The following is a 27,039-nucleotide window of genomic DNA, read 5'->3' on the forward strand; positions in this document are numbered from 1 at the left end:
TCTCGCGTTGTCCAGCAAAATCATTTGTTTGATTTGTTAGGAAGAGGATGGAAGAATACGTTTGCTGCCAGCCAATAATACTATAACTATATACTAATACAATATACGGCATATTTTTTCCTCAAATATTTCCAGCTATACCACTATGAGTTTTTAAAATGACAGAAAGTGCATGATTTTCCACATGGCCACGTGAGGGCAGAGTGCAACCTGTCTTCATGCAATACAGAAGTACAACGCAATACAAAAACTTGGCGTAGAACGCTTCTGAGGGTGGCCCTTGCCCTCTTCTGGGTCTGACAGTGTATACTGCAGGATGACTGAGGTCAGCATCAACTACAGTGGCGCTCCAGTCAGGGCCCCAGACTGAAATCCAAGTCTGAAATGCCCCTGAATGCAGGTGTGTACAACTACCGAAGGCAGGGCTTGCTTCTATTCTTTGTAAAAGGCTAATGTTAAATGCAAAAAGTTGCCTAGATAAGGAAGAGAAGAGCAAAGTGTGGGAATCGCTTGAATTAGAATATTATCCTGTTTTCCTAACATCTGCTAATCCAGACACTGGAAAAGGTGAGATCTGAGTAGAAGTATTCTAGTGGTTCTGGGAAGAAATCCAGTGGGCCTTGGCATGGCTGTGGGATCTGTGTCCATAGCAGAGATTCTGCTTTTAGTATGTGTGCCTGTTTGGATCTGCCTTACTGCAAGATGAACTTCACTGTGGACTGTACTGACACCACCTTCGGAGGTCTCTGAGATGATACCCTCATGGCAAATACCACAATCAGTCAGAGGAATCCGGCTCCAGATAACCCACAGACTTCAGCGAGGAGCAGTGTGCCGTTGGAAATGGACCTCTGAATTTCAGACACTAGCCAAACGCCTACTTTTCAGAGCATCTCCGAAAAGCACTGTGATACCTTTCCCTATTAACTGACCATCCTCTCTCTCATGCCTGTCAAAGTGGAAGTGAAGCATGGAAAAGCATACAGTGAAACAAAATAAGTTGGAGGATGCAGACTAGGTCCAGGTCTGTGGTGGATGAGAAAAGATGTTAGGTGTTCATTCAGTAGCGTTAAAGAGGCTTTACCTACTGGCCAAAATCAATCCTTACTCAACGGGCACCAAAACCTCTGGGTGTGCACACGTTATTTGATGTTGCTGGTTGAAACCATGGTCTGTTTGGAAGTAGGTAGGAATGAGAAGAAACCACTGAACATGACCTAGCCTCCTGGAGCCCATAGTAATTCCAAACTGGCTTTGAGTTTATCAGCATGAATTTCCTTTTTTTTTGGAATTAAAGCAGAAGATGATCTTCCAGATGGGCACAGGGGGGCATAGTGCAGCTTGCCTATTACTTCATAAGTAACAACACTGGTTTTCACCCATTCATTGGTAACTGGAAATTGCAGATTTCATTTATTTTCCTGCTGTCAAGACATATCCAAGGCAGCTAACTGTGTTTATCTCACTAAAAGAGTCTATTCGTAGTAACTCTGACATGTGAGCAAGGACAACAGGAGATCTCATATCCCGATTGTTAGTTGGGAAAGCTATAAATGGAAAACAGTTCCTGCTTATGTGAAGCCAAATGAGTCATGATGAGAGCCACTGTCCAAGAAAAGTTTTTGCTCTGCCACCTCGAGCTCCCTGCTTTTCAGGGGAAGACCGAACTCCTGCTTCTGGGGCTAAGAGCGTAGGGAAGTGCCTTGTGTACAGAGAAGTGAACGATGACTCCTTGGAGTGGAACCTGAAATGTTTAGGTAGACTGCTCAGCATAGGTAATCATTGTCTGCATTTCCATCGCCATCAGTGTGGAGAAGAGTGAAACATTTTTGTTTTGGTTTGTTATAAGCTAGGAGTCTGATTCATAGTACACGCAGGAACTCTTGAAGGAGAGTTGCCAGTGCTTATCTTTAGGCAGAGGCACAGAAGAGATCATTTTCAGAGTGCATCTGCTGCAGTGTGAGTTGGCTGCCAGCAGAGAAAGCAGGTCCCACTTGTTGTTCCTCCCCAGCTGCACATTCCTGCCACTCCGCTTGTGTCAGATCTAGTGATCGTACAGTTGCAGGAGGAGTTAGATAAATGAGCTAATCCAACAGAAAACTACTCTGCCAAAAAAGTTGGCATGGCCAATTTCCCTGTGGCAGCACATGGCAGGGCCATTTGGTGGCAGCCTGAAGTTACTTCTCGTTACACGGTGTATGAAATCACAACCTAAGGATGTGGGTTTAGAGTGGGTTTGTCCAGTTGTAGCTGTGGGCTGTAGTGGGCAGGGTGATAATCCCATAGTTCCCATGCTTCTGGTCACACAGTTCCGCCCCTTGCTCTGTGACTACTGCTCCAACAGAAGACAGCTCACTTGGAGGGGAGAGGGTGGCTGAAATACCTGTGGGGAAAAAAGGCAGATGAATGCCACTGAGGAGAAGAAATGTGTTTGTTTTCTGCTGATGTTCCCTCCGGCAAACCTAGTAGTCTGTGCAGTGTGCAGTTGCTTGAAGTCATGTGCTGAAGGACACAGCATCTACAAGTATGAGTCTACTAGCACTCTGACATTTGGTTTGTGTCCGTTAGATGAGGTGACTGAGACCGCCAGTGTGGATCGTAGCTTTGCATAGTTTACCTGCTTTTAATAATATTTGCCTCTGCCCTGCTGGATGTTGTGTACCACTCATACCAAAGTTTTGGGTGCTCTCTCTTTCCATGTCCTGAGCATCCTAAGTGGATTCTTCTCCTCAGCTGCCTCCTGAGGCATTCATGTCTTGCCACAGCCTATGAGCTGTGCACTGTGCTGCCTCAGATCTCCTTCTGGCTGCTCCCCTGGGGATCCGCAGCAGGCTGGGAGGCTCTCTGCCAGGAATCTCAGCTTCCTGCTCCCTTGCTGCTGTCCCTTCTGCGCTGACACTTGGTGAGCTCAGCTGGCTTTGCTCTGTCTTCACCTGAACATACCGCTTCTCTGTGACTGAGGCTGGGGACAGTGTCCATGGTGCATGGTTCACAATGTCTAAGGGCTCAGGCGGGTATGGCATCCACAGCTTTTGCAGAGGGCAGCATGTCCTGTAACATCCAAGCTGTTGTGTTACGCACTCTACCAACCCATCCAATCTCATCATAAATGGGAAATCAGTTTTGATCTCCTTAATGATGCTGCAAATCCAGTTTCTCTAGTCAAACTGTGTGTTTCTGAACTGATGAGCCTGCTCTTGCAAAGGATCTGCTGTAAGCCAACATGTCTGTGGCAGGCTTCGTGTCGCCCATCCTGAGACCAGGACAATCTGGAGCTGGGTGCGTGCATAGTCGTCTGCATTGCCTTTCTGCCCATAGAGAGAAAAAGGCATTTTGGGAGTATGCTTCAAGTCACTCAAAGCTGGCCTTTAAAAATAGGTCAGATGAATTATACTCAGAAGACCCGTCTTCTCTCTGTTGTGCAAAGGGGGGTGGTCTAGAGCAGCAGTTTGGATGTAGACATCTATGGTGTGGCTGTCCCGAGAGCTGTGTGCCTGAAATGCTTCAAAGCATTGTGAGCTTTTGGGTCAAGCGTTGAGGGCACTGGAGGAATCCTGTCTCTGGCCTTAAAAGACACATTTCCAGAGCATATTTAGATAGCTATTGTTAAGGTTTTCAGTGGCACGGGCTGAGGAATCCCGTTCCTGAAAGAATGTCAGACTTCAGCTTTGACATCTCCAGTGTTTTAGCTGGACATATGCTACCATGAGAAGCAGGAAGTGCAAGTGGCAGTGTTGTCCTCAAAGAGTCTCTAGAGGCAGTCCCACCTGCAGCCTGATAGATGCTGCAAAGGCAGAAGTGGCTCCTTGCATTAAGATCCCCTTTTCTCTCTGCCTCCCTGAGGGAAATAATTGTGCCTTTGACTGCCTAGGTGATCCACCACCCATCATGAAAGATGAGTGTCATCACTCAGGGTGTTAATGGTGGCATCACATGTTTTGAAGATGTGCCAACAAGGAAAAGGAACAAGCTGATTCTTCTGTGTTTAATTTCTTCCTGAATTTGTGTCGTAGGTATGAGAATAAGCTTCCAGGATCCCAAACTATGTAAGGTATGCATGGAGTGACTCCACAGCGTGTTTCTGTGAAGAACACAAGAGCTTTTGTAAAATGATACAAGGAAGATAGATAGGTTTTTGATTAACCCTAAACACTTGTGTATGCAAATATTAAACTAGGACTAATCCAAAATCACTTATAATGCAAGTCATTTAAAAGGAGATCTTTGCTTAGATCCCCACAGAAGTTCAGGTAGGAATAAAAGGTGCAAATTGGAGTTGACTCCATGAATTTCAGATTTGTTAGCAAATGTGTACTTCACAACATCTCCAAAATAGACTGGAAGCTGCCTATAGGCAGACTCCTTGCAGGTCAGGCTCTTATTAACGTTCAGAGCTTCAAGCTGGCACCCTCTCAGACACATCTTGGAGAAGCTAACAGTGAATTTTGTTAATGTTCCTGTGCCACGTCACCAACTTGCACCAACTCTTGTCTTGCCCTTGCCATTTGAGGTGGAAAACTGTGCATTTTGACAGAAGGGTTGGATGGTGTGTTTTTTGTCCTGCTCCTGAGGAGGGGAATGGACAAGTGTGGAGCCAAGCCCAGGAGAGAGCTGGAGCAGGGGAAGGACCTGGACAATGTGCTTCTGCTGGCATTTTTTCCTGGGGCACTGGTGCTGACTATTCTTGCAAACCTTGGTTCTTGTGGTGCCTAGTGCCTAGCTGAACTGTTTGACTCTGATAAAAGGCTGCAGAGAGAGTATGGAGGCCGGGTCAAAAGTATAGAAAAAGGGGTTTTGAGAATCCAAGCTTGTGAGCAATGCTTAGATGTCCTGGGGTACCTCCAGTGTTACATGAGAGGGTCAGGTGGGAAGAGATGGGACCTCCATCCTGGAGAAATGAGGGAAGGTTAGAAACTGCTCCTGCAGTCAAGGGAGTTGTAGTTTGGGTGTTTAGAGGAGACCTAGTGTCCTTGCTGAAGCAAAGTCTTCTGATGCATTTACTGTGTTATGCCAGTCTGCACCGGGTTGTATAACGTGGTCATGCCCATTATCAAAATTATAGCATGTTCTTCCCCATCAGGGTTAGAAGTGATAAGCAGGGCCAGGGGAGTAGATGCCACCTTGGTGCGGACTGTAACATCAAGCCTCTTGATTGCTTTTCCATGCCACGGCTTCCCCTCTCTGCCTGCAGTAGGAAGCTTTTATTGGGCTCAGTCACGATACTGATCTCCGCTAACCATCGTTTTCTTTCTCGCTGGTGCTGCCAAGCCTGTTCTTATCCTTCCTACTATCAGTTTTAATTAGAAAACATTACACCCCACAGCTTGGTTTTGTGATGGATGCCAGGGACGTCACCAAGGCAAACCAAATAGGATGACCAGCAAACTTAGTTAATGAGTAGAAGACTAATGATCTTTTTAATTAGCAAGTGTGCAGGTGCAAGAAGGTGCAGTGAGACATGCACATTGTGACAGCAAAAGCATGCACAGAGGCAGCAGCTGAGCACCTGAACTTGTCCCTAATGGAGCACGCCCTTCTCGTGCTTCCTTGGGCCTTGTTGTGTTTCGTGCCAGCCAGGCGAAAAAGGTCCACATGAAATCAGGTACAACATCTGAAACTCGTTTTTATTTTCAATTGGGGAAATATGGGCTGTTCTGCTCATCTCAGACCACTATGAGTGAGCAGTGTTGAGCTCTTTTGAGTGAAGCAGAGACGGAGAAAGGACAGCTGTAGTCACTCTGGGGGATCTACAGGCCCTGCAAGAGACAAGCCCCAGGCTGACGGGAGCCCTGGGTAGACGATACTGAAGGTCTCTGTGCTGCATTTTACAGAAAAGGTGGAACCAGCTCTTGCCACATCTCTCTGCAGCAGGAGTTTCCTGTTGAAGGATGGGATGTGCAAACTGGTTCAAAAACAGTTTCCCCAAGTCCCCTTTGGAAGCACATCTATGAAATAAATTCCTTTGTGAATACTCCAGAAGGGCTGTCACTGTTCGTAATCCAGAGGGAGAAATCCCGCAATATCCTGCTAGGCTTACAAAGTGGTGCACAGCCCTAGGGAGGTCTCGCTGTGTTCATCACCCTTGGAGCATGGTTGGCTCCATGCAGTTGAATTGAAGGGTTTGACGCTGCCCTGAGTGGGGAAAGACAGAATGTGCTGAGTTCTGCTCTGCCTTTTGCCTGAGATGTTTCTCTGGTGAGAAGGGGAGCTGTGAGGTTGCCCAGGCTGTCACAGGTCTCAACTAGCAGCTGAGAGGTGTCTAGAAAGCTTCCTCAGACCCATCTGAATGATAACTTTTCCATTTCTTCAGCTTCTGTGTCCCCTGCGTGTGCCAAAGCAGAGGAAGAACCATGGTTGGTTCTCTGGCTGTGACTGCTGCTGCTGGGCTTGTAATTCTCATCGCTGGCCCAGAGCTGTAGCTGCACTGTCCCATGAGGGCCTGAGTGTCTTCTAGTGGGCACTGTCCTCTGGTCCAAAAGGACATTGCAGCTCAGGTTAGTGCTGTGATTTTAGCTCACATGCTGTCATATTTGCTTCCCCAGTGCTGCAGGATAATAGGCTGTCCTTGACTTTGGGCGCTACGGCTTTTCTTGACCACTCTTGGTATTTGCAGAGGACGTCATTTCTTTCACCGTAGTCCCCATTGTCCAGGCTCTCAACTCCTGAAAACAAGCCAAGAAAATAAGGTTCTGAACCATTCCTTTGCATTCTTTTTCCTCTCCCCTGTGATATTTTAACACTTTCTCCTTGTTTTGCAAAGAAACTTGACCTACCATGTAGCTTGTCAGTAATAATCTACAGTTCTTCCTACCAGCCTATAAACCATACACCACCTGCGTGGAAGCGTCTGGCTGTGGTAGGTAACCATGCCTTTTCTGGCTGGCTTTGCCCCTTGCCCTGCAAGTCGCTAGATGGTTTTCTGCTAAAGAAATTATGAGTTCTTCCAAGAACCTGTTGGCACCATAAAAGACCAAGCATTTGGCTGCTTCCTGTGCCTGCTCGTCCCATGTTCAGAGAGATCTTTGGAAACCAGAGAGCCATTAATTACAGACCTAGTGAGATGGGTTAAGCTCTCCTCTCTTCTGACAGAGATCTTCTGAAGGGCTTCTTTAATGGCTCTGTCAGATGTTTCTGCATTCTTACGTGGAGCAGTTAATTACTCATCCCATGTAATTTGCCCACTAATTTAGTGAGTTCTTCCACAAGATACGCAAGATACGGTGGAAGGACGTAAGCCAGTTGATGTTCCATGATGCCTGGCGTTTTCTTCCTGCTCTAGCTTGGCATCTGGCAGCAGCAAGGCTTGTGGAGGTCTCAAGAAAGGACCCTTCTTTCCAAAGCACTTCTCTCCAACCTTTGAATCCCTTTAACTGAAGTCTTTGCTAGTCCCACAGGTATTTTGTGGTGGTTGGTCCAGTTTGCATGTCATCCATCTGCACTAGTGCCAGGCAGTGTTAGTGTCTGCCGTGGGGCTTTGCATTTTTATTGACCAGAGTGGATAGCTGTGCACCGTTAATAATTTGTCTGCTAGCTCTCATTGTCTAGGTACTGAGGGAATCACTGAACATCTTGGAGTGGATTTGCTTTCTCTTTCCCAAATGGAGGTTTTGATGCCTTCCCTCTCTTCCAGCTCAGCAATCTGCCCTCCGAGGAAAACCCTGGGTGCACTTTCCCAGTGGCCTGATGTGAGGCCCACTCTCTGGATCCAGCCGTTCATTGTAGGGTGTTCCAGCACCCAGTCGGGTCCATATTGCAAGTACCCACTGAAGCTGTGCTTTGGGGTAGTGGGCAAAGAGGGGAGATTGCTGTGGCCAGCGGCCCCGAAGCAGACTGGCCACGTTCCTGTTGCTCAGAGCTGCAGTTCATCCAAGCAGCTGGGCATGGAGACATCTCTGTCATTAGTTTTCCATGGCATCATTCTACTTCAGCGAGGTAGAGAGAGTAAGTGGCTTATGCTTAGGCAAAGTTCAGCAGTGCTGAACTGCCCCCAATCCTGCAGGTCCCTATTTTTCACAGATGGACTGACTTTCCCATATGCCGGCGCAAACTTGAGAGGCAGCAGCCGTATCTTGACCTTGTAAGCGCTGCATCAATATGGCAGAGATTGTATTTCCTGAGGCACCTGTTTCTAGCCTAACGTATTTCCTAGGAGTTGTTTGGGAGATGTCGGCAGCTCCTCAGAAGCTCCTGACTTCTGACTTTAGTACTGTAGGAGTCCCTTGCCCCCCTGAGCCCTGCATCCAAGTCCCTGGTCCTTTGAAGCTCAGAATATTTTCTGTATGCGTAGAGGAAACTGAGCTCAGCTTTGTGAGTTGATGGCAGGGGGGTCCGTAGCTGCAGCTCAGCTCTCAGGCAGAGACGTGGCTTCCTTCAGGGTCCAGACGTCAGAGGCACCTTTGGTGGCCTCTGTGTGTTCAAGCCCCATAATTTCCGGGAGGCTGCTGGTGGGGCCCATTATCTAGCTGCTCTTCTCATCCCTATTGTGGAATCTGCAGCCACTGCACATTTGTATTGGGAGAGCCTAGGTTTGGGGGATGATTTTAATTAGCTTGAGTCTCAGCTGGGACATGGAGGCCTCTAGAGTGTGAAGAGGTCTCCTTGGAAATCATCAGAGCAGCAGAATCAGATATGGGTGGCCTGTGTTTAAGGAAAGGACCTGCATGGACCAGCAGATTTTTCTTCTAGATTGGTAGTTAGCAAGACGGAAACAAGCCACAGTGCTGGTCTGGCACCTCCCAAACGCTTGGGAGTGTTTGCTCCTCCCTTGGCAGCTTTCTTTCTCCTCCCCACCCCTAACACTGGTATATAAGGCCCCCTCAGAGCAGCCTCTGCACAACGCATCCCACTCCAGCGAGACAGACAGCAAGCTGCACCTCCAGTTCCAGCACTTCTGCTCTTGGCGAGAGTGAACCCGAAGACCTTCAGCATGGGTAAGAAATCTGCAGTCTCCGCTCAGCCTCCAGCAGCTCAAAGCTGTGTAGCGTTGGTTTGCATCTTTGCATCTTGCTCCAGCCACTGTCTTGGGGCTGCAGACATTGCATCTCGAAACTCAGTTCCACGTGCAGACTGGTAGGTTTGTCCCTCTCCAGCACTGCAGAAAGGAGGAAGGTGGGGCTGAAGTCTGGTGTTGTGTCTGACTGATACAGAAGGTTCGTTTCCTCTAGTCACTACCCTGGTTCCAGGGGCTTATTTGTGCCTTGAAAAGCACCTTCCATTTGCCTGTAGCATCTGTGCTGAGGAGAGCCTCCCTTTCTTCTGGGGAATTGTCAGGGAGACAAGATCCAAAACTTACTTTCTCAGCCTTACTTTCCAAAACTTCCTTTCCAGGCCAGACCTTTAGACCTGGTTATTAGTGTAAACTCTCTGTCCCTCCCAGTCAATGGGGAGGGGATCGCTGAGGAGCTCAGAAGATACAGAATAGAGCTGAGCAGTGGTTTTATCTGTGAGCCAGCCCCTGGTGGCTCTTGAAGGAGGATTCCTGTCTTTTGTCACTACTGCAACAAAGGTAGATGCTGGTCACAGAGGACCCCCTTGAGAGCCAGGGTGGGAGAAGGTCCATCTGGTGGGATAGAGCCTTTTGAAAAGACATCCTTAAAGGAGGTGGAAATCTCATTTTCTTCTCTTCTTCTCAAATCAGACCAACGCAGAGTTCAGTACCAGACGTACGTAGCCTGCCCGGAAGTTGTGAAAGGCAAGTCTTCTCAAGCATGTTCGGAATGCAGGGCATTTGGGAAAGAGCTCTTCTTTTCCATTCTGACAGATTCACTGCATGTCTTAACACATTTCTTTTTTGATAAAAAGATCCCAGAGAGGAGCTTGCATACGTGACCTGTACCTACAGGGAAACAGGCATCGACCAACCTGACTTCCTGGCCACCATTGATCTCAAGCCCACATCTCCACACTATGGCCAGGTACCTGTGACTAGACTCTGTTCTTCCTGGACTGAGCACTAGCTGTTGGCTCCATGCACCATAACGTCTCTAGATCCGGCACATTTACGCTTTCTGCTGTTCCCTGTATGCTTGGCTCCAGTTGAATCATCTCCATCTCTGTGTCCCTGTGGACATGTCAGCTGTGACCCACTTCCCAACTCATTTCCAGAGGATCTTGCTACTAGTGAGCATTAGAGCCCATGCACTGAACCACCCTGTCAAAGGCTGTTCAGCATGCAAGATGGTCTCTAGTGACAGATGGGTTCAGAGCAACCAGCGCTTTTGCAGAGTTGAGCGTGTTTCTATAACACTTCAAATTCAGAGGTGTTCTGTTATGCACTCTACCAACCTCTCTGCTCTCATCCTAAATGGGGAACCAGCACCTGCCTGCCTCCCAAGGCTGCAAGTCCAGGTTATCCACATCAACCGTATATCTCTGAACTGATTAGTCACATATAGACTTTGACTTCTCCACAAATCTGCACCAGTGCAGGGAGCAGTGTTATCCTCACTAAATAATTGCTTGCATTTAGGTCCCCTTTTCTCCCTGCCTCCCTGAGTGAACTCTAATTCTGCTTTTGACTGCCTAGGTGATCCACCGCCTGCCCATGCCCAACCTCAAAGACGAGCTGAATTGCGCGGGGTGGAGTGCAACAAGAAGGAACAAGCTGATTCTTCCCTGTTTGATTTCTTCCCGCATTTATGTGGTGGATGTGGGTACACAGTGCCGGGCTCCCCAGCTGTGTAAGGTATGCCTGAGGTGACTCCAAGACAAGTTTCTGGGAAGGGGTTGGGAGCTGGTGCTTCTGGAGTAAGAGACAGGGAAGAAAGGTTCTCTTCACCTTCTCTTCCATTCTGATTTTAAGACCTGGGTCATGTTTCCCTTTCAGCTGTTTTCTTTCTAGACCAAGAAAGCCTTACACAGGATCTGGTCCATGTTTCTGATGATCATTTTGTTGCTTTCTCCATGTCTGTTGCGAGTAAGGAATATCTTCTAGCTGAAAGTCATGTCATACCTGTGCATGACCCCCACCCGAATAGCGAGGTAGACAAACAAGCTGTCACAAGTCAGGTGTTGCTGCATTCATGCTTGTGTAAAGGAGAGCTCAGAGGCGTCTCTGCTCCTCTCTGAAGAGGAGCAGGGTCTGTCAGGTGTGAGTTCCTGGGCAGAAAGCACTTCCTGCAGGTGTCAGAGAGTTTCACAAATCTCAGGTGGCCAAAGGCTCTGCCAGGATAAGTGAAATGAGCTGAGCAATCAGGGGCTTAAGTGTGTTTGTAAACTTTTTTCAGATGATTGAGCCGGTGGATGTCTTCTGGAAGTGTAACAAGGGCTACCTCTCAATAGTTCATAGCCTGCCTAATGGCGATATCCTTATTTCCAACATGGGAGATCCAGCTGGCAATGGAAAAGGTATTTTCTCTGTAATCATTCCAAGAATGTGATTCTTATTAGAAAAATAACAACCCTAAAAACTTCAGACTTTCAAAATTTCAAATAGCAAACACAGAAGAACTCCCAGTCCTTCTGTGCTGATATAAGAGCAAAACCCATCCACAAGCCTGAGGTCCAGAGTGAGGACGTGAAAACTAGTGATGGAGAAAAATCTGGTATCCTCCACACATTCAGCCATTTAATCTACCATTCAGCCATTTAATCTTAGTTAAGGGTTCATCCACAACCACTTGAGAATGGGGCAGTGGTTGAGCCCTGCCAACACAAGTATCTTGGGCCACTGAATGCACACTTAGGTGAATATTAAGTTGGGATCATTTTTGGTTCCAAACCCTTGTCCTTAGCCCATATGGAAAGCTGTAATACACATCATTTTGCCCAACAAAATCCGCTTGGTAGAGCCTTTGCAGATGAGTACCTCAAGGAAGAAAATCTTTCAAAGATCATGCTTGACCCTTTCAGTGAGACTAATGCACAAAGTATGATATCAGTTTGGAAGTGGAGTATGTGATCTGTTGTGCTTTTCTTTCTGTGCCACAGGTGGTTTCATTGTCCTGGATGGAGAGACGTTTGAGCTGAAGGGGAACTGGGAGAATGAGTGTGGAGCCCCCCCCACCGGGCATGACTTCTCACTCCGGCCACGCCACAATGTTCTGATAAGCTCTTCTGGAGTCGTCCCCAAATGTGATGGACCTGGGTTTAATCCAGATTACCTGGGGAAAGGTGAGGGAATATAGGTGCAAATGATTTGGGGAGGATGCCTTTGTGATCAGGGAAAGGATTAGTGCTGCAGAAAGGGGGCAGGCCAAATTCTCCCAGAAAGGCCCATTTTACAGGTAGTGCAATGTCTGTCCTTAAGAGCGGCCGATCCCAGTCCTCCCCCACTGTTCCCTGAACTACTCAAATTCTTCTGCTACTCCTGGCTGCGGCTGCTGTGGCTCTCCCTGTCTGTTAGTGTTCTTGGGAAAGATTAGTCTACAGGGCTAGCACCACCTCTTCTGACTTGTTTTTTGCCTTTGACCTGAACTCAGGGGTCTTTGGGCGCCGCCTGAATGTGTGGAACTTGTCCTGCCGTACCCTCATCCAGTACTTTGACCTGGGGGAGGATTCTCTGCCCATGAGTGTTCAGTTCCTCCACAACCCCGATGCTGCCGAGGGATACGTCAGCTGTGCCCTGAGTGGTGTTGTCTATCGCTTCTACAAGGATGAGGCAAGTATTGTCCCAGCAGTCACAGGAAGTAATGCGAGATCCAACCATCACAACCTACAGGGTGATGTAGAAACTCTGAAGAGAAATTCAGGGTTGCATCCTCCTGCTGTGTGTATGATCAGAATGAATGGAGACTCCTCATGTGGCAGCTGCACTTCTCCCATCATCTCTGAAAGGCACTGGATGGGGTTTTTGTTTGAACATCTTGGAGATTATTTAGAGTGGTGAATCCCAGCCTTGCTGTTGGTGTCAGAGGGTGCTGTCCCTAACTGTCTCCTTTTAGCGGGTGGGCCTTGTCTGGCGGCAGCCTTCCTAATGCAGATTTGCCTACCTGTGTGTGTGTGTGTGTGTGCGTGTGTGTGTGCAGTGAAGTGTTTTTGCACAGAAATGCTCAGAAATGCCCACACTGTAGTGTTCCTGTTTCTTGTACAGAGAGGCTGCTGGGCAGTAGAGGAGGTGATTAAGATACCAGCAAAGAAGGTGAGGGGATGGATTCTCCCTGAGATGCCAGGTTAGTGTGCCCTGATTCAAGATGAGTATGTGGGTTTTTTTTCTTCTGTTTGTTTGGGTTTTTTTCCTGCAAGAGCCTTAGGTTGTGCAGCCTGGCAAAGCCTGCTCACTGACCCTCAATGCCTTACTGCATAAACGTCTTGGAAGGGTTGTCTGAGCAGCTGAGTGGCTGTACACACCTCCAGAAATATGTTGCTTCCCCAGCTGGAGTCTGTTCCGCTGGGGCAGGTTTCCTGTAGTGGACTCTCTGCATACGGAATAGCAGGGAGAGGTGTGAGCTGTGGCTCCATGCAACACACTTTCTGCTGGTGCTGCCTTATCGCTATAGCTCTTTGCTTCTCTGTCCCAGCTTTCCTAGCCAACCTCCTCATCTCGCTGGATGACAGGTTTCTGTATGTCAGCAACTGGCTGCACGGAGACATCCGCCAGTATGACATCTCCGATTCCCGCAAGCCCAAGCTGGTGGGACAGGTAAGCCAGCACCAGAGAGACTTCCACTGTTGGGTTCCTTAGCAGTATCCAGTGGTGGTTAGAAGACAAGGCAACATGTCTCCCTGTCCCTTGCTTACAGGTGTTTGTGGGAGGCAGTATCTTCAGAGGTGGGCCTGTAACTGTGTGTAGAGATGAAGAGCTGAAGTGTCAGCCGGAGCCCTTGGTGATCAAGGTGAGTTATGCGGCCTCTTTCCCCTGCTGTGTCCTTTGCAAATTGCCTCTGCTCTGCTAGTTCTCTTCCCAGGGTTCCTGGGGGCAGGTCTCCATTGCAGCTGCCAGTGTGTGTGCCAGTGACACTGCAGCGTTTAAAAGCCTGGCCTGGATGGTTTTAACCTAGCAAGCATGGAAAGCATAGGAGTGCAGTGCAGTCGCACAAGATTCAGGCCGGTGCTTTCTGAGTAAATTTGCCGGTGCCCTGGCATGTGGCACAGTCCATGGTGAATTCTCTGTAGGCTTGTGCCTTGTAGGGTTCCTCGCTTGGGCCGAATGGGTTGGAGCTAGCTGAGCCATGCCTGCCAATGCTGTGATCGCACTGCCTGGCCACAGCGAAGAATTCCCTCGTGTCCCATCCTAGCACAACAGGGATTATGCTGGAGCATAGTGGAAATGTTCTCTGCAGCTGAAAGAGATCCCAGTTAACTTAGAGGCTGCAGGTTCTGTCTGTCAGGTGAACACGCTCCTTGACCAGGGGAGAAGTTCAGCTCTGCTTGCGTCAAGGAGAGCCCTGCTCCAGTGTCCCTGCTAGGAGGAAAGCCAGCTCTTCTGCTCTGCTTCTCTGCTCCTGCTTTTGCTTCTCTGCTCAAAGAACGAAGCCAGTAGAGTCACTGCTCTCTGTTGTACCTTCAGTGCAAGAGAGTGCGCGGCGGTCCTTATAAAATGCAGCTGAGCGTGGATGGCAAGAGGCTGTATGTCACCACCTCCTTCTACAGCACATGGGACAAGCAGTTTTACCCGGATGTGGTCAAGTAAGAAATCTTTGGGAGGAGGGAAGTTGCAGTGTTGTCCCCCTGCATGTGCAGTCAAGGCCCATTTGCAGGGCTTCCCTGTTAGCAAAGGGAGAGGTGCCTCATCCAGGGGGCTACAAGGACCCATTTGTGGTTGCAGGGAGACAGATCTTCCTTTCCTTATGCCCACAGCTTATTTGTGTTGAACTACAAAGGCAGCTGACTTGCACACCTCTCTGGCTGGACAAGGTGAACTGCTGCCTGCGTGGAGTTGCGGTGCCACGGTTTTGCTTGGGAGAGTGTATGTTTATCAGTGTCCTCTGCAGCACGAATCCATCCGTGGATCTCCTAGAGCCAGGCTAGGGCTGTGCTGCAGTATCTCCCAGTGTATCCACCAGAGATGTTTTTCTTAGCAAAGCTGATGGTGATCTCCAACACAAAGGCAAGCTCCAGCCTGTTTTCACATCATGCCTAGTAGTTTACGCACATCCATTGCGGATTCAGTAAAACCCCTAAACACTGGTGCATGCAGCTACTGCAGCTGAGCCTCAGCTGTGTTCTCTGCAGAAGACAAGGTGTTAAAGAGAAGGCTTTTGCCTAGACAGGGAAGAGAAGAGTGAAGTGCAGGGATGTCCTGAACAGAAGCATGGTTTCCTTGTCCATAATATCTGTTCTCTTTTTCCTTTGCAGGGAAGGCGCTGTCATGCTGCAGATTGATGTGGACACTGAGAATGGTGGCCTGAACTTGAACGAGAACTTCCTGGTGGATTTTGGGAAGGAACCCTGTGGGCCCTGCCTTGCTCATGATATCCACTTCCCTGGCGGAGATTCCACCTCCAATATCTCAGCCTAGGCCCCACGTGGAAGAATCCCTTCTCTCTCTCCTTTAGTGCAGGTGTTAAAAAGAGTGTCGGGTAACTGGGTAGGGGGTCCCCATTCACTGCTGGAATCTAAATTCCTGTTAACATAAGCTACAGAAGCTCTGCCTTGTTGGGAAGGTTTGGTTCGGGCAGACCAGTGAGCAAAGTCACGTGGCCCAGGATTAATCTTGCTGGACTGTGTATCTGAGCAGTGAGTCCAGGCGCCCTTTGTGTTCAGTGCAAGGAAATCCCTGGGCATGACTCAGAGCCCAGGGTGCTTGCTCGGATACAGAGCTCTGCAGCACACGCTGCCTTTCGGCAGATGCCTGCATACCCACCATTCCTTGCTTCCTGGCTACAGGCCTGTCAGAAGGCTGCCCTGATGTTTCCAGTCTGTTAGCTATTGCTGTATCGGAGCCTGATGGGAAACCGATGAATCCTCTGTTGTGATTCTCACAGTTGAAAATGAAGGCAGAAGAAAGTCAAGCTTCCACTCCATTGGAGTTACTGTTCTTCAGCCAGGTCATTCCTGAATAGTCTTCCCCTGGCACGAGAACAGTTTTGACTCGTGCGCCAAGTGGTTGGGCTGAGGTTGGGCCAAATGCGTTAGAGCTGGAGGAGGATGCGTATGAACTCTGAAAAGAGGTGCCTGTTTTCTGACACTGCTTTGTACAATGGCTTTTGTATTCTCCTGCTTTAAACACTAATAAAATTGTTCTTGGCATCAGCTACATATTCCCATGTCTTGTTTCACTGAATCTTGCTATATTGTTTTCAGCAGTGGTTAATGATGAGGTCAGGGTTTTGGAAATCCCTGAGACAGGAATACTGATTGTGCAAGAGTGTGTTATTCTTTCTGAAATTGAAAGGTTGCAAAAATTAGGATATAAAGAGCAGTTAGTCTTTTATGTATTTGCCTTCAAAGGAAACACCCTCATTTACTTCCTTCACACTTCACATGGACAAACGTTCTGCTACAGCTCTCCTGTGCACGCTTATTGCTCCCAGGAGAAAAACAGGCCCTTCTGGAGAACAGTTTCATAGCTTCCTAAACAAGGTGTCAAAGAGGGCTGGGAGAAATTGCCCTCTGGGGTGTCCTTTTCTCCCCATTGACTAGAGAGGACAAAGTTAGATGAGAGTTGCAGGTGATGCACTTCGGTTGAGAGGGATCCCAGGGCCACTGCTCTGCCTGGTCCCACTCACATGAGTGTGACACCCCATTCTGATGCTGTAGGGCTCTCGGTGACTTCCTCGTTTGAGGGGCTTCTCAGCTGATGTCCCTGGTGTCGGGGTGCTGGTGGTGGGGTGGCTTTGGAATGAGCTTCATCTCCCCTTCCTTTGAATGTCTACAAAGCACATGTCTCACTAGAGTTGTTGCCTTCTCTTTGTTGGCTGGAGGGAGAGTCTGAACAGCAGACAGCGTTACGTCGGCCTGCGGTCCAGATGGCAGGAGTTAGATGGGGTGAATCCACTCTGGAAATCTCACCCTGTGGTCAGGCCGGGCCCTGCACAAGTCCACGCAGGGAAGTACTCACTTGCCCAATGGCCGTGTTTTGGGGGTTGATGCAGAAGGTCTGCTGTGCCTCATGCTATTGACTGACCACCATCTCTGACTTGCAGGTGGTCACATAGCGAGGCAAGGACACAGGCCAGCCTTGAGCCTCAGCTGGGCCTAGAAGATCTTCAGGTGCTTCTTCAGCAATGCTGCAAAGGTGACTCAGCCCCTCCTTCAGCAACACGCAGTCCAGTTGTGCTCTGCCCAGGCCGAGATGGAGGAGGGCACATTTCTTCTGGTAAGAACAAACTCTTCCATCCTCTCGATGGCCTGTTCGCAGGCATTTGGGTCCTGGTTTCAGTATATCAGGGAGTGTGGGCCTCTCCTTCCCCTTGTGCGTGAGTTGTCCTGAGGAATGTGAAACGCGGGTGCAGCTGTAGCAGTGTGAATGTGCCTCGCCTTGCCAGGCAGGGACTTCGGGTGGCTGAAGTGGGATGCTTCGCCTGGTCCCTCTAGCGGTTATTTGGAAGATACGTGTCTCCCTGCATCCTTCAGTTCCTTTTTGGCTTTCAACAGCTCCCCTAAACCATGGGAACAGACACCACTGGCCTCATCCCTCTTCCCGGAGGGAATAGCCCCATTAAAGCTATCTTGCCTGAACTGCAGCAGAGACATTTCTATGGAGGTGGACTGGAAGCTGCATACGGGGTCTAGGTCCAGCTAGGCTGTTGTTTAGCCACACCTTGACCTTTGTATTTGTGTCCTGGGGTCCCCAGGAGAAGAAGCCTGCCCTGGTCAGAGGTATGGTGTGATACAGAGGGATGTAATGACCCCGTGCAATGTGCATCTGTGGTGAACTGAACTCCACAGAGCTTGGCATGGTGTTGGGCTTTGAACACAAACCCAAGAGCCCAAGCAGGCGAGTGCGGGGCAGGGAGGCATTGAACAAATGACATCGCTTTGTTTGCTGGCCATCTCCAGGTCCTCTGGGCACACTCTTTGAGCTGGCTGGTTTCTGAGTCTACAGCTGGGCTGAGCACTAGATTGGTCAAGGCAGCAACTTGCCTGCAAAGACGTGCCTGCAAAGGCCGAGCATCCACTGCACAGCCCTTACCTGTCAAACCAGCTGACGCCCAACTTCACAGTCTAAAGCAGTAGCCGATACTCTAAGTTAGATGTGTCACGGGGAAAACTGTTGCATTGCTTCTGCCCTCCTCCCCGCCAGCAGATTAACATCCCACAGTAAACATTCATCATGCAGTTAAAAGAAACCCAGTCCTCACTTTTCATTTTAGTTTGTGATTAACATAAATCTCATAAAATTACCTCTGTGTTTGGGAATGTAAGCGCTTGCCCATCTCTCAACAGGGGCAACCCATCAGGTCCATGGGAAAATCAAGATAGTGCTTCTAGTAAGGGATTAAGAGAAGCAGAAGAGCCTGCTTTCTCTTTATGGCTAAAAGGGTGTGCAAGAACATTTGCATTATGCAGGGCAGCCACAGCCTGGGAGCCTCCCTGGGAGGGAGGAGGCTCTGACAGCACTGCAATAGCTTCCCTCGATGTTTTCAGTGCTGTAAGAAGCTACAAGGCTGCCCTGGTACCTTCCACACCCCTAAGCAGGTGGATCCTCCCCTCGATGTCCTTTTTCCTCCTTCTCCCCATCCAGCTCCCTATATATTTGAACCTCTGCAGAGCTGCATCTTCTTGCTCAACTTGTCCCTATCAGGCACGATGCAGGCAGGACCACCTCTTTCCACTCCTCATCAGCAGCTGACACCGAGCTCCAGCACAGGTAAGAAATCTCCTCCTTGACAGCAACCTGCTCTCAAGAGGAGAAAGCTTGGGCCTGACCAGTGACTTGCTGTCTGCTGGCTGTGGGCTGTGTTCTGGAGCCCTGATAAACTCTTCTTGAGCTGGGTGTTGCAGGTGTGTTACTGTGACACCCAGACAGCATAAGGTTAAGGAAAACATGGGGCTGAATGTGCTGTTTTCTCTAGCCAGGAAAGGGTTTCTTTTCTCAAGCTACTAAAAGTGCCAGGAAGCGTTTAGGTAGCTTGATGATTAAAAGCCTTCTGAGCTATTCTCTCATTTATTCATCTGCAACTTTTACTCGTTGTACAAGCTGTACACTCAGAGGTACCACGGCAGGGAGTCTTTGGTGCAGGGTTTGGGTTTTCTGCAGGAGTCATTTAAGGGAAAAGGTGGAGAAAGCTGGAGGGATGGTTTCTTAGAGCTTCAGGTGGTAACATTTCCTTGGAGGAATGAGGACCAATAGTGGCGTCTTATGCTTTTCACAGAACGCACTGACTTTGGCAACTGTGGGAGAAAAACCTTAAAAAAAAGAAAAAAGAAACTCACTCAGCAAAGCTGAGTCATACAGTTTAATTGGGGGTTTTACTCCCTTTCCTCAAGCCTGCCATGACAAATGGGGAAAAGTTATCCTTTTGGTGGTGGGGTTGTTTTGTAAGAAACTCTCCCTTTCTTTTTTATTAAGGACAGTTTTCTCAGCAGCTGTAAAGCCCTTTGGAGAATATGTCAGGCAGGGTTCAAAGCACCCCAGAGACACCCACAGCAGTGTGATGGGGGCTCAAGGGCTTCAGGGACCCCCAGGACAGCGTTAGGGGCTGCTGAGGAGGCTGAGACCGTGAGCGCTGAATCACTTGGGTGGAGTCAGGGCCCCTCTTACATGCAAAAGCTTTGCATTAATAGCCCTAAACTGAAGCACAGCAAAGTGTGGCTGTCCCAAAGACGGTCAGGAGGAGCCGTGGAGCAGAGCCCAGGGACCAGTCCTCTCCTTCCAAGCCCCTCAGTGAGGGGATGCTGTTTCCCTGCCACAACGTGTGCAAATCAAAATTAGCACACACTCTCACAACATAGCCCTCAAAGCATGCAGTCAGACATCTACATCTGAGCTCAGTTCATCAGTCCTGGTGAAGTCCAAGAAGGACCTACCTTCTCTGACCATCGCTTGCTTTGCCATGGTCTCTAGAGGGCTGGTCATGTTATGGATGTGGTGGTGGACAGTGGGGGGTTGAGCACTCGCCGAGCTAATCCAGAACTCTCTCCATTTGGGGGTGCTCCCCTTTTGGGGGTGTGGGGGGGCTCCTTTCCACAGAGCAGGAGTGTGTGTAGCTCTTGCCGCAGCTATCGGGATGCGGGGCTACCACCTGGACCTGCGGTTTCTCCAGCAAGGCACCCAGAGCCGGTGTTTCCGTTGCAAAATGGGCATTAAAATAACTCGGTGTCATCTAATTTTTGCTCGGTTTTGTTTTTCTCCATGCAGAAAAATGTGGAGCGTGTGGGCCAGGCTTCGCCTCCCCTCTGGATGCTATGAAAGGTAAGTCTGAAATCCAGGGCACCCAAGGAAGAGCCCTGAGCTAGCTGCAATTTAGGCAAACATTAAAATAATGCTTTCAAGGGGGCATTATCAATTAAATCCCTTCTCCAGGGCTCCCAGGAAGTGTTAGGAAAGCAATGGTTTTGCTTCTGGCCTGTCCTGGGGCTGAACGTCAATTGCGTAATGACAGCTTGGTTTCAGAGCAAAGCCTCTTAGGTTTCATGATGGCTTGGGATGGCTCAACTTGCAGCAAACACTTGTGGCTTTGCTGTGCAAAACCACATTTTTAAGTTTCTCACAGGCAGTGGTACCATAACAGCCCTTTGACACCACTGCTGGGAGCGAAACCCATGTGGATGTCCAGGGAACAGGCAGGGCTGGGGAGGAAGGGGAGACCATCCGAATTTCTCCAGAGTCCCTCAGGAACATGGCAGTACACTCTGCTCCTGATGGCTGGGATCACAACACGACAGAGCCTCCTTTTATGAAAACCAGCCTCACAGGCTGCTCCCTCAACCATTTGTGCATTTTGCCTGAAAATACCTCCTCTACCATAACTGCGTTGCCTCCCACTACCCATCCCTTAATCCTCTTCTCTGGGGTTTAGCAAACGTGCCCATGAAACACTTGCCTCTGGCCTTAGAAAGCTCTGGAGCTTCTTTCCAATTACCCCCAAACTTGCACGATGAAGCATCTTTAAAGAGTCCCCCCGGGGGCGAGGGCACTGGGGAAAGGCCTGCCTGCTGCACTGCAGAATGGGCATCTCACTCTTTTTGTGGCCACATTTTCCCAAGCTCTTTCAGGATGTTCTTCCAGATTGGTTCCTTCTTCTCCAGGGACCTTATGACCCAATTAGGTGACTCTTGCTCTCAGAGACTTTCTACCTGTCAGGCAGCTTCTGCCTGGGGCTGAACCTGCCTGACACCTCCGTTTGGTCCCACAGTGGGAGCAATACCGCCTGCTAATCACGGACACACCTTACACCGATGCTATCTCGGTAGACAGACTGTCCCAGGGCTCTTTACTGGCAATCTCTGTGTTCCCAGCTGGCTCCCTTTTACATATTTCACTTCTCAGTGCAGTCCTTCTGGAAGGTCCTTGCTCTGTTCAGATGGTAGGACCCAGCTGTGACTACATCCTTGGGGCTGAGCTGCCCTCTGCCAAGCGAAGACTGTTGTGGTCCCTCAACACCTCTTTGCACTTGCCTACTGAGCTCATCCTGAGACATCCTGGTCCATGGTTCCCATGCCTGAAACGTCCATGGAGCAGGCAAATGAAAGTGAAGAGCTGAGTCTTTAAAACATCCCTGGGTGCTGGCAGGGCTGGACCGCAATTTAAATTAATAGCAAATAGCACAAATCCCACTGACTCTGCTACTCTGACAAATTCCCTCAGGACTTTTGAGGTTCAGGCTCTACCTGGTTGTGTTGTGGCTCTGAGTAATTCTGGCATCTGCAAAGCTCTCCCACGCAGCCAGCGGTGGGATCGGCTTCCCGAGCCGGTGGCGATGAGCTCCTCAGTGTCTGTCGGATGCCTTGGGAAGGGGCCTGGGATGTGAGCTCTTGTAAAGGCATCATGTCGAAAAGCCAGCTAATAGCTTTGATCTGCCTCAGATCAAATCTGAAGGGGCCAGTTCACCTCTCTCCTCCTCAGCATTTCTTAGACCAGTCTCTAGTTCTTGCTTTGGTGGTACTTCATCCCGTGTACAACCACGCGTGAATAACACCTCCCCAATGGCAAGGCAACCGTGGGGGCCCGAATGCCCTTTCTTGTCAGCTAGGCAGCACTCGGAGCAAAGCTATTTCGTAATACAAACTGCTGATCACCCCTTATACCGTCACCCAAACAGGAGGAGTGCGTGCAACACCGCAGCGGCGGCTGTTCGGAGATGAGGGGTTGTGGTCGAGCAGGCTCGCGAGCAGGGCTCTCCTGCACCGCTGCATCGTGGTAGATTTGCACCACTCAGTGCAACTCCACTGGAGTTACTGGGATTTTTTGCCTTTGATTTCAGTGCTGGCAAGCGTTTATCTTAGCCCTTCTCATGTATTTGTAAAGCTTCTCCTGGACCTGTGTAGATGTGATGGAAATAAGACATGACATGGTTTCATTTGCGGGACCAATAGGACTGGAGAAGGGCTGGCATGTCCTCATGGTCATGGGGCAATCCCAAAGCCATGGCCTTCTCAGAGACTTGGAGGCTATCTGAAGATCCAGGATCCAGAGATCCTTTCCGAGAGCAAGAACATCCTAAACCGACCAAGCCCAAATCCCCACGGGGCAGCCCCCTCCAAAGGGAGCACAGCCCAGCACCTCTGGCATGGTGGAGACCTGCACATCCAACTGCCTGCGTGTGCCCGAGGGAGCACGCCAGCTGCCCGCAGGGAGATCTGGTCTGGCCAGTGACTCCTGTGAGGCTTTTTTCCTGCTGGACGTACTTTCTGCTGATGCTTAGCCAAAGTTTCTATGCTGACAGGTCCCCGGGAGGAGATTGTGTATGTGCCCTGCATCTACAGGAACACCGGGAGGAAGAGACCAGACTTTCTGGCCACTGTGGATGTCAACCCTAAATCCCCGCACTATTGCCAGGTACCGAACCCCTTCTCTCGCTCTTAAACTGGCCTGGCCAGGTGGCAGCACACCAACAAAGAGAAATATTTCAGTGCTTGTCCCTCACATTGCCCAAAGTTGCTGGCTCAGTCCTGAAGGCTGATGCCTGCCTTGCTCTTCCCAAGACTCTGAGCCTTCCTGTGCTTAGGAAAACTATATAAAATCCCCTTTACAGCACAAAGATCCCTTGCACATCACCGCTCACCTCCGTAGGGTCAGGCTTGCCCGAGGCATCCTGACGCTTTGGCAGATGCCCTGAGCTCCCTGGCCGAGCTGCGAGCCGGCACTCTGCAGAGGGAAGCCTCATGCATTCCTCATGCAGCCAGGACTTGGACCTCACAGGTGATCCACCGCCTGCCCATGCCCAACGTGGGCGACGAGCTGCACCACTCGGGCTGGAACGTCTGCAGCAGCTGCTTTGGTGACACCACCAAGATGCGCAACCGCCTGATCCTTCCTAGCCTCATCTCCTCCCGCATTTATGTGGTGGACACAGGAACCAACCCGCGAGCTCCCAGGCTTTATAAGGTACCTTAAAGGCGGCACCAGTGCATGTTAATGGCTAGAGGACGGGGATCATGGCTTCCTGCTGGGGTGATGGCTTGGTGAAGAGGCTTTGGGGTACATCTAAGAGCTTGGCAGAATGCTGACGTCTAAATGGCAGTGCCTGAAGGCTGGGGAAGGTGGTTGCTCTCCCGCTGATGTGCTAATGGTTGAGTTCTTCATCGAACTCCTGGGGACAGCCCAAGCTGTGATGGTGCATGTGAACTTCCCTGCAGGTTGTCAACTCCGAGGATGTGTTCTGGAAGTGTGACCTGGGTTACCCGCACACCTCCCACTGCCTGGGCAGCGGGGAGATCATGATCAGCACACTGGGGGACCCAGCAGGCTACGGAAAAGGTGCTCTTCCTCCTATAATCCCCCAGGAGAGGATGCCGTGGCGGGAATAACACCCACACCCAACAGCTGTCCTGGAGACCTTGTCCAGGACTCTCTGCCCATTTTTCAGACTGCTCTGAAATGAGTCAGTCTGTTTGTTTTACAGCACTTAAGCTGCTAATCTGGCTGATTTCCTCACTACCAAACATGCTTTTGTTTTTGCATCAGGCGGTTTTATTCTGCTGGATGCAGAGACTTTTGAGATCAAGGGGAACTGGGAGAAAGGAGACAAGACGCCTCCAATGGGTTATGACTTCTGGTACCAGCCACGCCATAATGTCCTGATAAGCACTGAATGGGGAGTCCCAAAATGCCTAGGATATGGATTTGACCCAAATGATCTGAAGAAAGGTGAGAAAACATTTGTTTAAATACTCCGAGAGAGATGCTGAACAGGACTTCAGTAAGGCCAGACTTCAGTCTGCTGCCTTTTCTGCTGCTCGTGAAAGCTGAAAAACTAAAGGGTGTAGATAAAATTGTCCAAGACAGTTTGTCTGCAAAGCGAATTTCACACCAGTTCCCAGAGATCACATAGTTTCAAAAAAGAGAAGCCCAGCCCAGTTATTGTGAATACTTCCGTTGCAAATTGTAGAAGTTCAACCCAAGATGGTCCATAAACGCTGCCATCGAGCTGCACTTAGTGTTGGATTTTGGCCACAGTGATGAAGGATGGAGCCCACCAAAGCCCAGCTCACCCCCAAAGTTACACTGCCCTTCCCAGCTGCCTCCTGGTGAGATGGTTGCCCAGCCGGATGCTGGGCACCTTCACGTGGCTTTTGCCAAAGCCCAAAATTAACTGCGCGTGCCAAGATGACAGCTCTGCAGATGGCCTGTCCCTGTCCCGGGCTCGAGACCCTCCGCCTCGCAGGTCCCCTCTGACCCCGCTCTGTCCGCCCCCTCGCAGGGCGCTATGGCCGCCGCCTCAACGTGTGGGACTGGACCACCCACGCCTACATCCAGGCCATCGACGTCGGGGAGGACGCAGCGCCCCTGGAGATCCGCTTCCTCCACAACCCGGCCGCCGCTGAGGGCTACGTGGGCTGCACCATCAGCAGCGCCATCCACCGCTTCTACAAGACCGAGGTGCGCGCTCCCGCACGGCGGGGGACGTAGGAGACAACCGAGTTGGTCGAAAAAGTTGAAAAGATGAAAAGCCGGGTCCGTGTGGTGGTGGCTGCCAGTGACGTGAGCTGAGCACCACGTGTCCCATGTTAACGTCCTCCACAGCCCGGCTCCCGCGCGTGCAGCCTCCCCGTCCTTTGCAACAACCTGTTGGCAGGTTGCTGTAAATGCACACAACCTCCAAAACTTTAGCTGGCTTGGGATAATCTCACCAGGGAACTTGTTCTGGCTGGCAGTGATTCATGCTGCAAGGATTTCCTTAAAAGGAGATTTATTTATACCTTCGTAGTGGGTTTATAACAGCTTAAGCAGTGTCGAGCCAATATTCTTGGCAGAGTCTGTTGTGTGTAATGACAAACTGTGTAAGCAGAGAATACCTTTCAGCGAACCATCTAGGCCAGCTGAAAAATTAAGTTGTCAACCCCCAAAGCCCTTTGCCGGATCCCGGAGCTTCTGCTCCTGACGGCTCTGCAGAGATTGGGGTTTCTGCAGGCAGCGAAGCAGCTGAGCTGCAGCCCCGGTGACAAGCAGTGCTGACCACAGGGCGAGGAGCACTGCCCCTCACCCGGCCTCCATCCTCGCGCTGAGCTCTGTCCCGTGCCTTCTGCAGCAAGGAGACTGGGCGGCGGAGAAGGTGATCCAGGTCCCCAGCAAGAAGGTGGAGGGGTGGCTTCTCCCGGAAATGCCAGGTCACTGTGCTCCCGTGGTCCCCACCGGCGCGGGCTTCATTTGCCGCCGCTCGTTTCATGACTCCGCCGTGCCCTCCCACAGGCTTCATCACTGACATCCTCATCTCGCTGGACGACAGGTTCCTCTATTTCAGCAACTGGCTGCACGGGGACATCCGCCAGTATGACATCTCCAACACCCGCGAGCCCAAGCTGGTGGGACAGGTAGGCCAGCGTCGGGCTGTCTCCTGCTGCTTTTGCTCTGGCAGGAGGGTGCGATCACCCCGCTCCGACCTCCTGGCTGCCCCCCGGGCTGCCCAGACCTTGGCTCTGCTTCCAGGTCTTCGTGGGAGGCAGCATCAGCAAAGGCGGGCCGGTGACCGTGCACGGAGACGAGGAGCTGCAGAGCCAGCCGGAGCCGTTCGTCATCAAGGTGAGTTGAGTTGTCCCCCAACAGCACGTTGCCATCCATGTCCCCCACTCAGGCCCGGCTCCGCCTGGACCGACATCGGCTGGGCACCCGGAGGACGCCGACTCCATAGATCCGTGAGTGCCGACTCCGAGCCAGCGCAGCGGGTGGTGGCAGTGCACGGGCGGGACACGCAGCTGGGGCCTCTGCTGTGCCAGGTCCCCAAGAAGACCCCGCGGGCGGGTAATCAGGTGCCAGCAGCACGTCTTGTTCTCCGTGTACTTCCAGGGCAAGAAGGTGCCTGGGGGACCTCAGATGATCCAGCTCAGCTTGGACGGGAAGAGGCTGTACGTCACCACATCCCTCTACAGCGCCTGGGACAAGCAGTTCTACCCCGACCTTATCAGGTAGGAGACGGCGCGGGGAGCCGATATTTGGGTGCTCATGAGAAACACGCCCAAGCGTTGACTGCCCGGGGCTGGCGGACAACTAGGTTCAGACACCAGCATTTGGGCCACCCCCTCCGCACGGCTCATCCCGAATCTGGGCCGAGACGTGCCGAGAGGAGCCGCGCAGCCCCGACGGCCCCCGTCCTCCCCCCCCCGCCGCATCCGCTCTCTCGTCCCGCGCAGGGAGGGCTCCGTCATGCTGCAGCTCGACGTGGATACGGAGCGGGGTGGCCTGGCCGTCAACGAGAACTTCCTGGTGGATTTTGGGAAGGAGCCGGAGGGGCCCTGCCTCGCTCACGAAATCCGCTACCCCGGCGGGGACTGCACCTCCGACATCTGGGTTTGAGTTCCCTGAGGACCGTGCGGGCGGGGGGCACCGGCGCCCTCCGAGCGGCAGCGTCCCGCGTCTCAAGAACCCGAGAAATTTCGTACGCGTCACGCAGCAAACTCAGGTTTCAAATAAAACAGCCAAGCTGTCCCCTGCACCCGTAGCTGGCCTCATTTCTAATTTCACGCTGTCCTGTGTTTTCAGGAGCCATGAAGCAAATGCGTGGGAAAATCAGGGCCACTAAAATGTCCTTAAAGGAAAAATCCAGGGCGGATGGGGAA

The 27,039-nt window shown here is 50.7% G+C and overlaps 2 protein-coding genes across 2 annotated transcripts; both read left to right on the forward strand.

Annotated features, from left to right (window-relative positions):
- Positions 1-96: 96 nt before the first annotated feature.
- Positions 97-16,131, forward strand: LOC135323922 (methanethiol oxidase-like). Its single transcript, XM_064499100.1, has 12 exons — positions 97-8,930; positions 9,638-9,691; positions 9,802-9,914; positions 10,526-10,684; positions 11,226-11,346; positions 11,929-12,111; positions 12,420-12,598; positions 13,031-13,109; positions 13,458-13,579; positions 13,680-13,772; positions 14,447-14,565; positions 15,235-16,131. The coding sequence occupies exons 1-12, from the start codon at positions 8,927-8,929 to the stop codon at positions 15,395-15,397; spliced, it is 1,389 nt and encodes a 462-aa protein (XP_064355170.1). The 5' UTR covers positions 97-8,926; the 3' UTR covers positions 15,398-16,131.
- A 2,439-nt stretch (positions 16,132-18,570) lies between these two features.
- On the forward strand, positions 18,571-26,921 carry LOC135323529 (methanethiol oxidase-like). Its single transcript, XM_026114950.2, has 12 exons — positions 18,571-18,691; positions 20,183-20,236; positions 22,710-22,822; positions 23,186-23,371; positions 23,623-23,743; positions 23,951-24,133; positions 24,687-24,865; positions 25,515-25,593; positions 25,676-25,797; positions 25,913-26,005; positions 26,270-26,388; positions 26,614-26,921. Exons 1-12 carry the CDS (start codon positions 18,631-18,633, stop codon positions 26,774-26,776), a joined length of 1,473 nt encoding a protein of 490 aa, XP_025970735.2. The 5' UTR covers positions 18,571-18,630; the 3' UTR covers positions 26,777-26,921.
- The last annotated feature ends 118 nt before the right edge of the window (positions 26,922-27,039 follow it).

Source organism: Dromaius novaehollandiae, chromosome 29 (genome assembly GCF_036370855.1).
Source record: "Dromaius novaehollandiae isolate bDroNov1 chromosome 29, bDroNov1.hap1, whole genome shotgun sequence".
Taxonomy (NCBI): Eukaryota; Metazoa; Chordata; class Aves; order Casuariiformes; family Dromaiidae; genus Dromaius; species Dromaius novaehollandiae.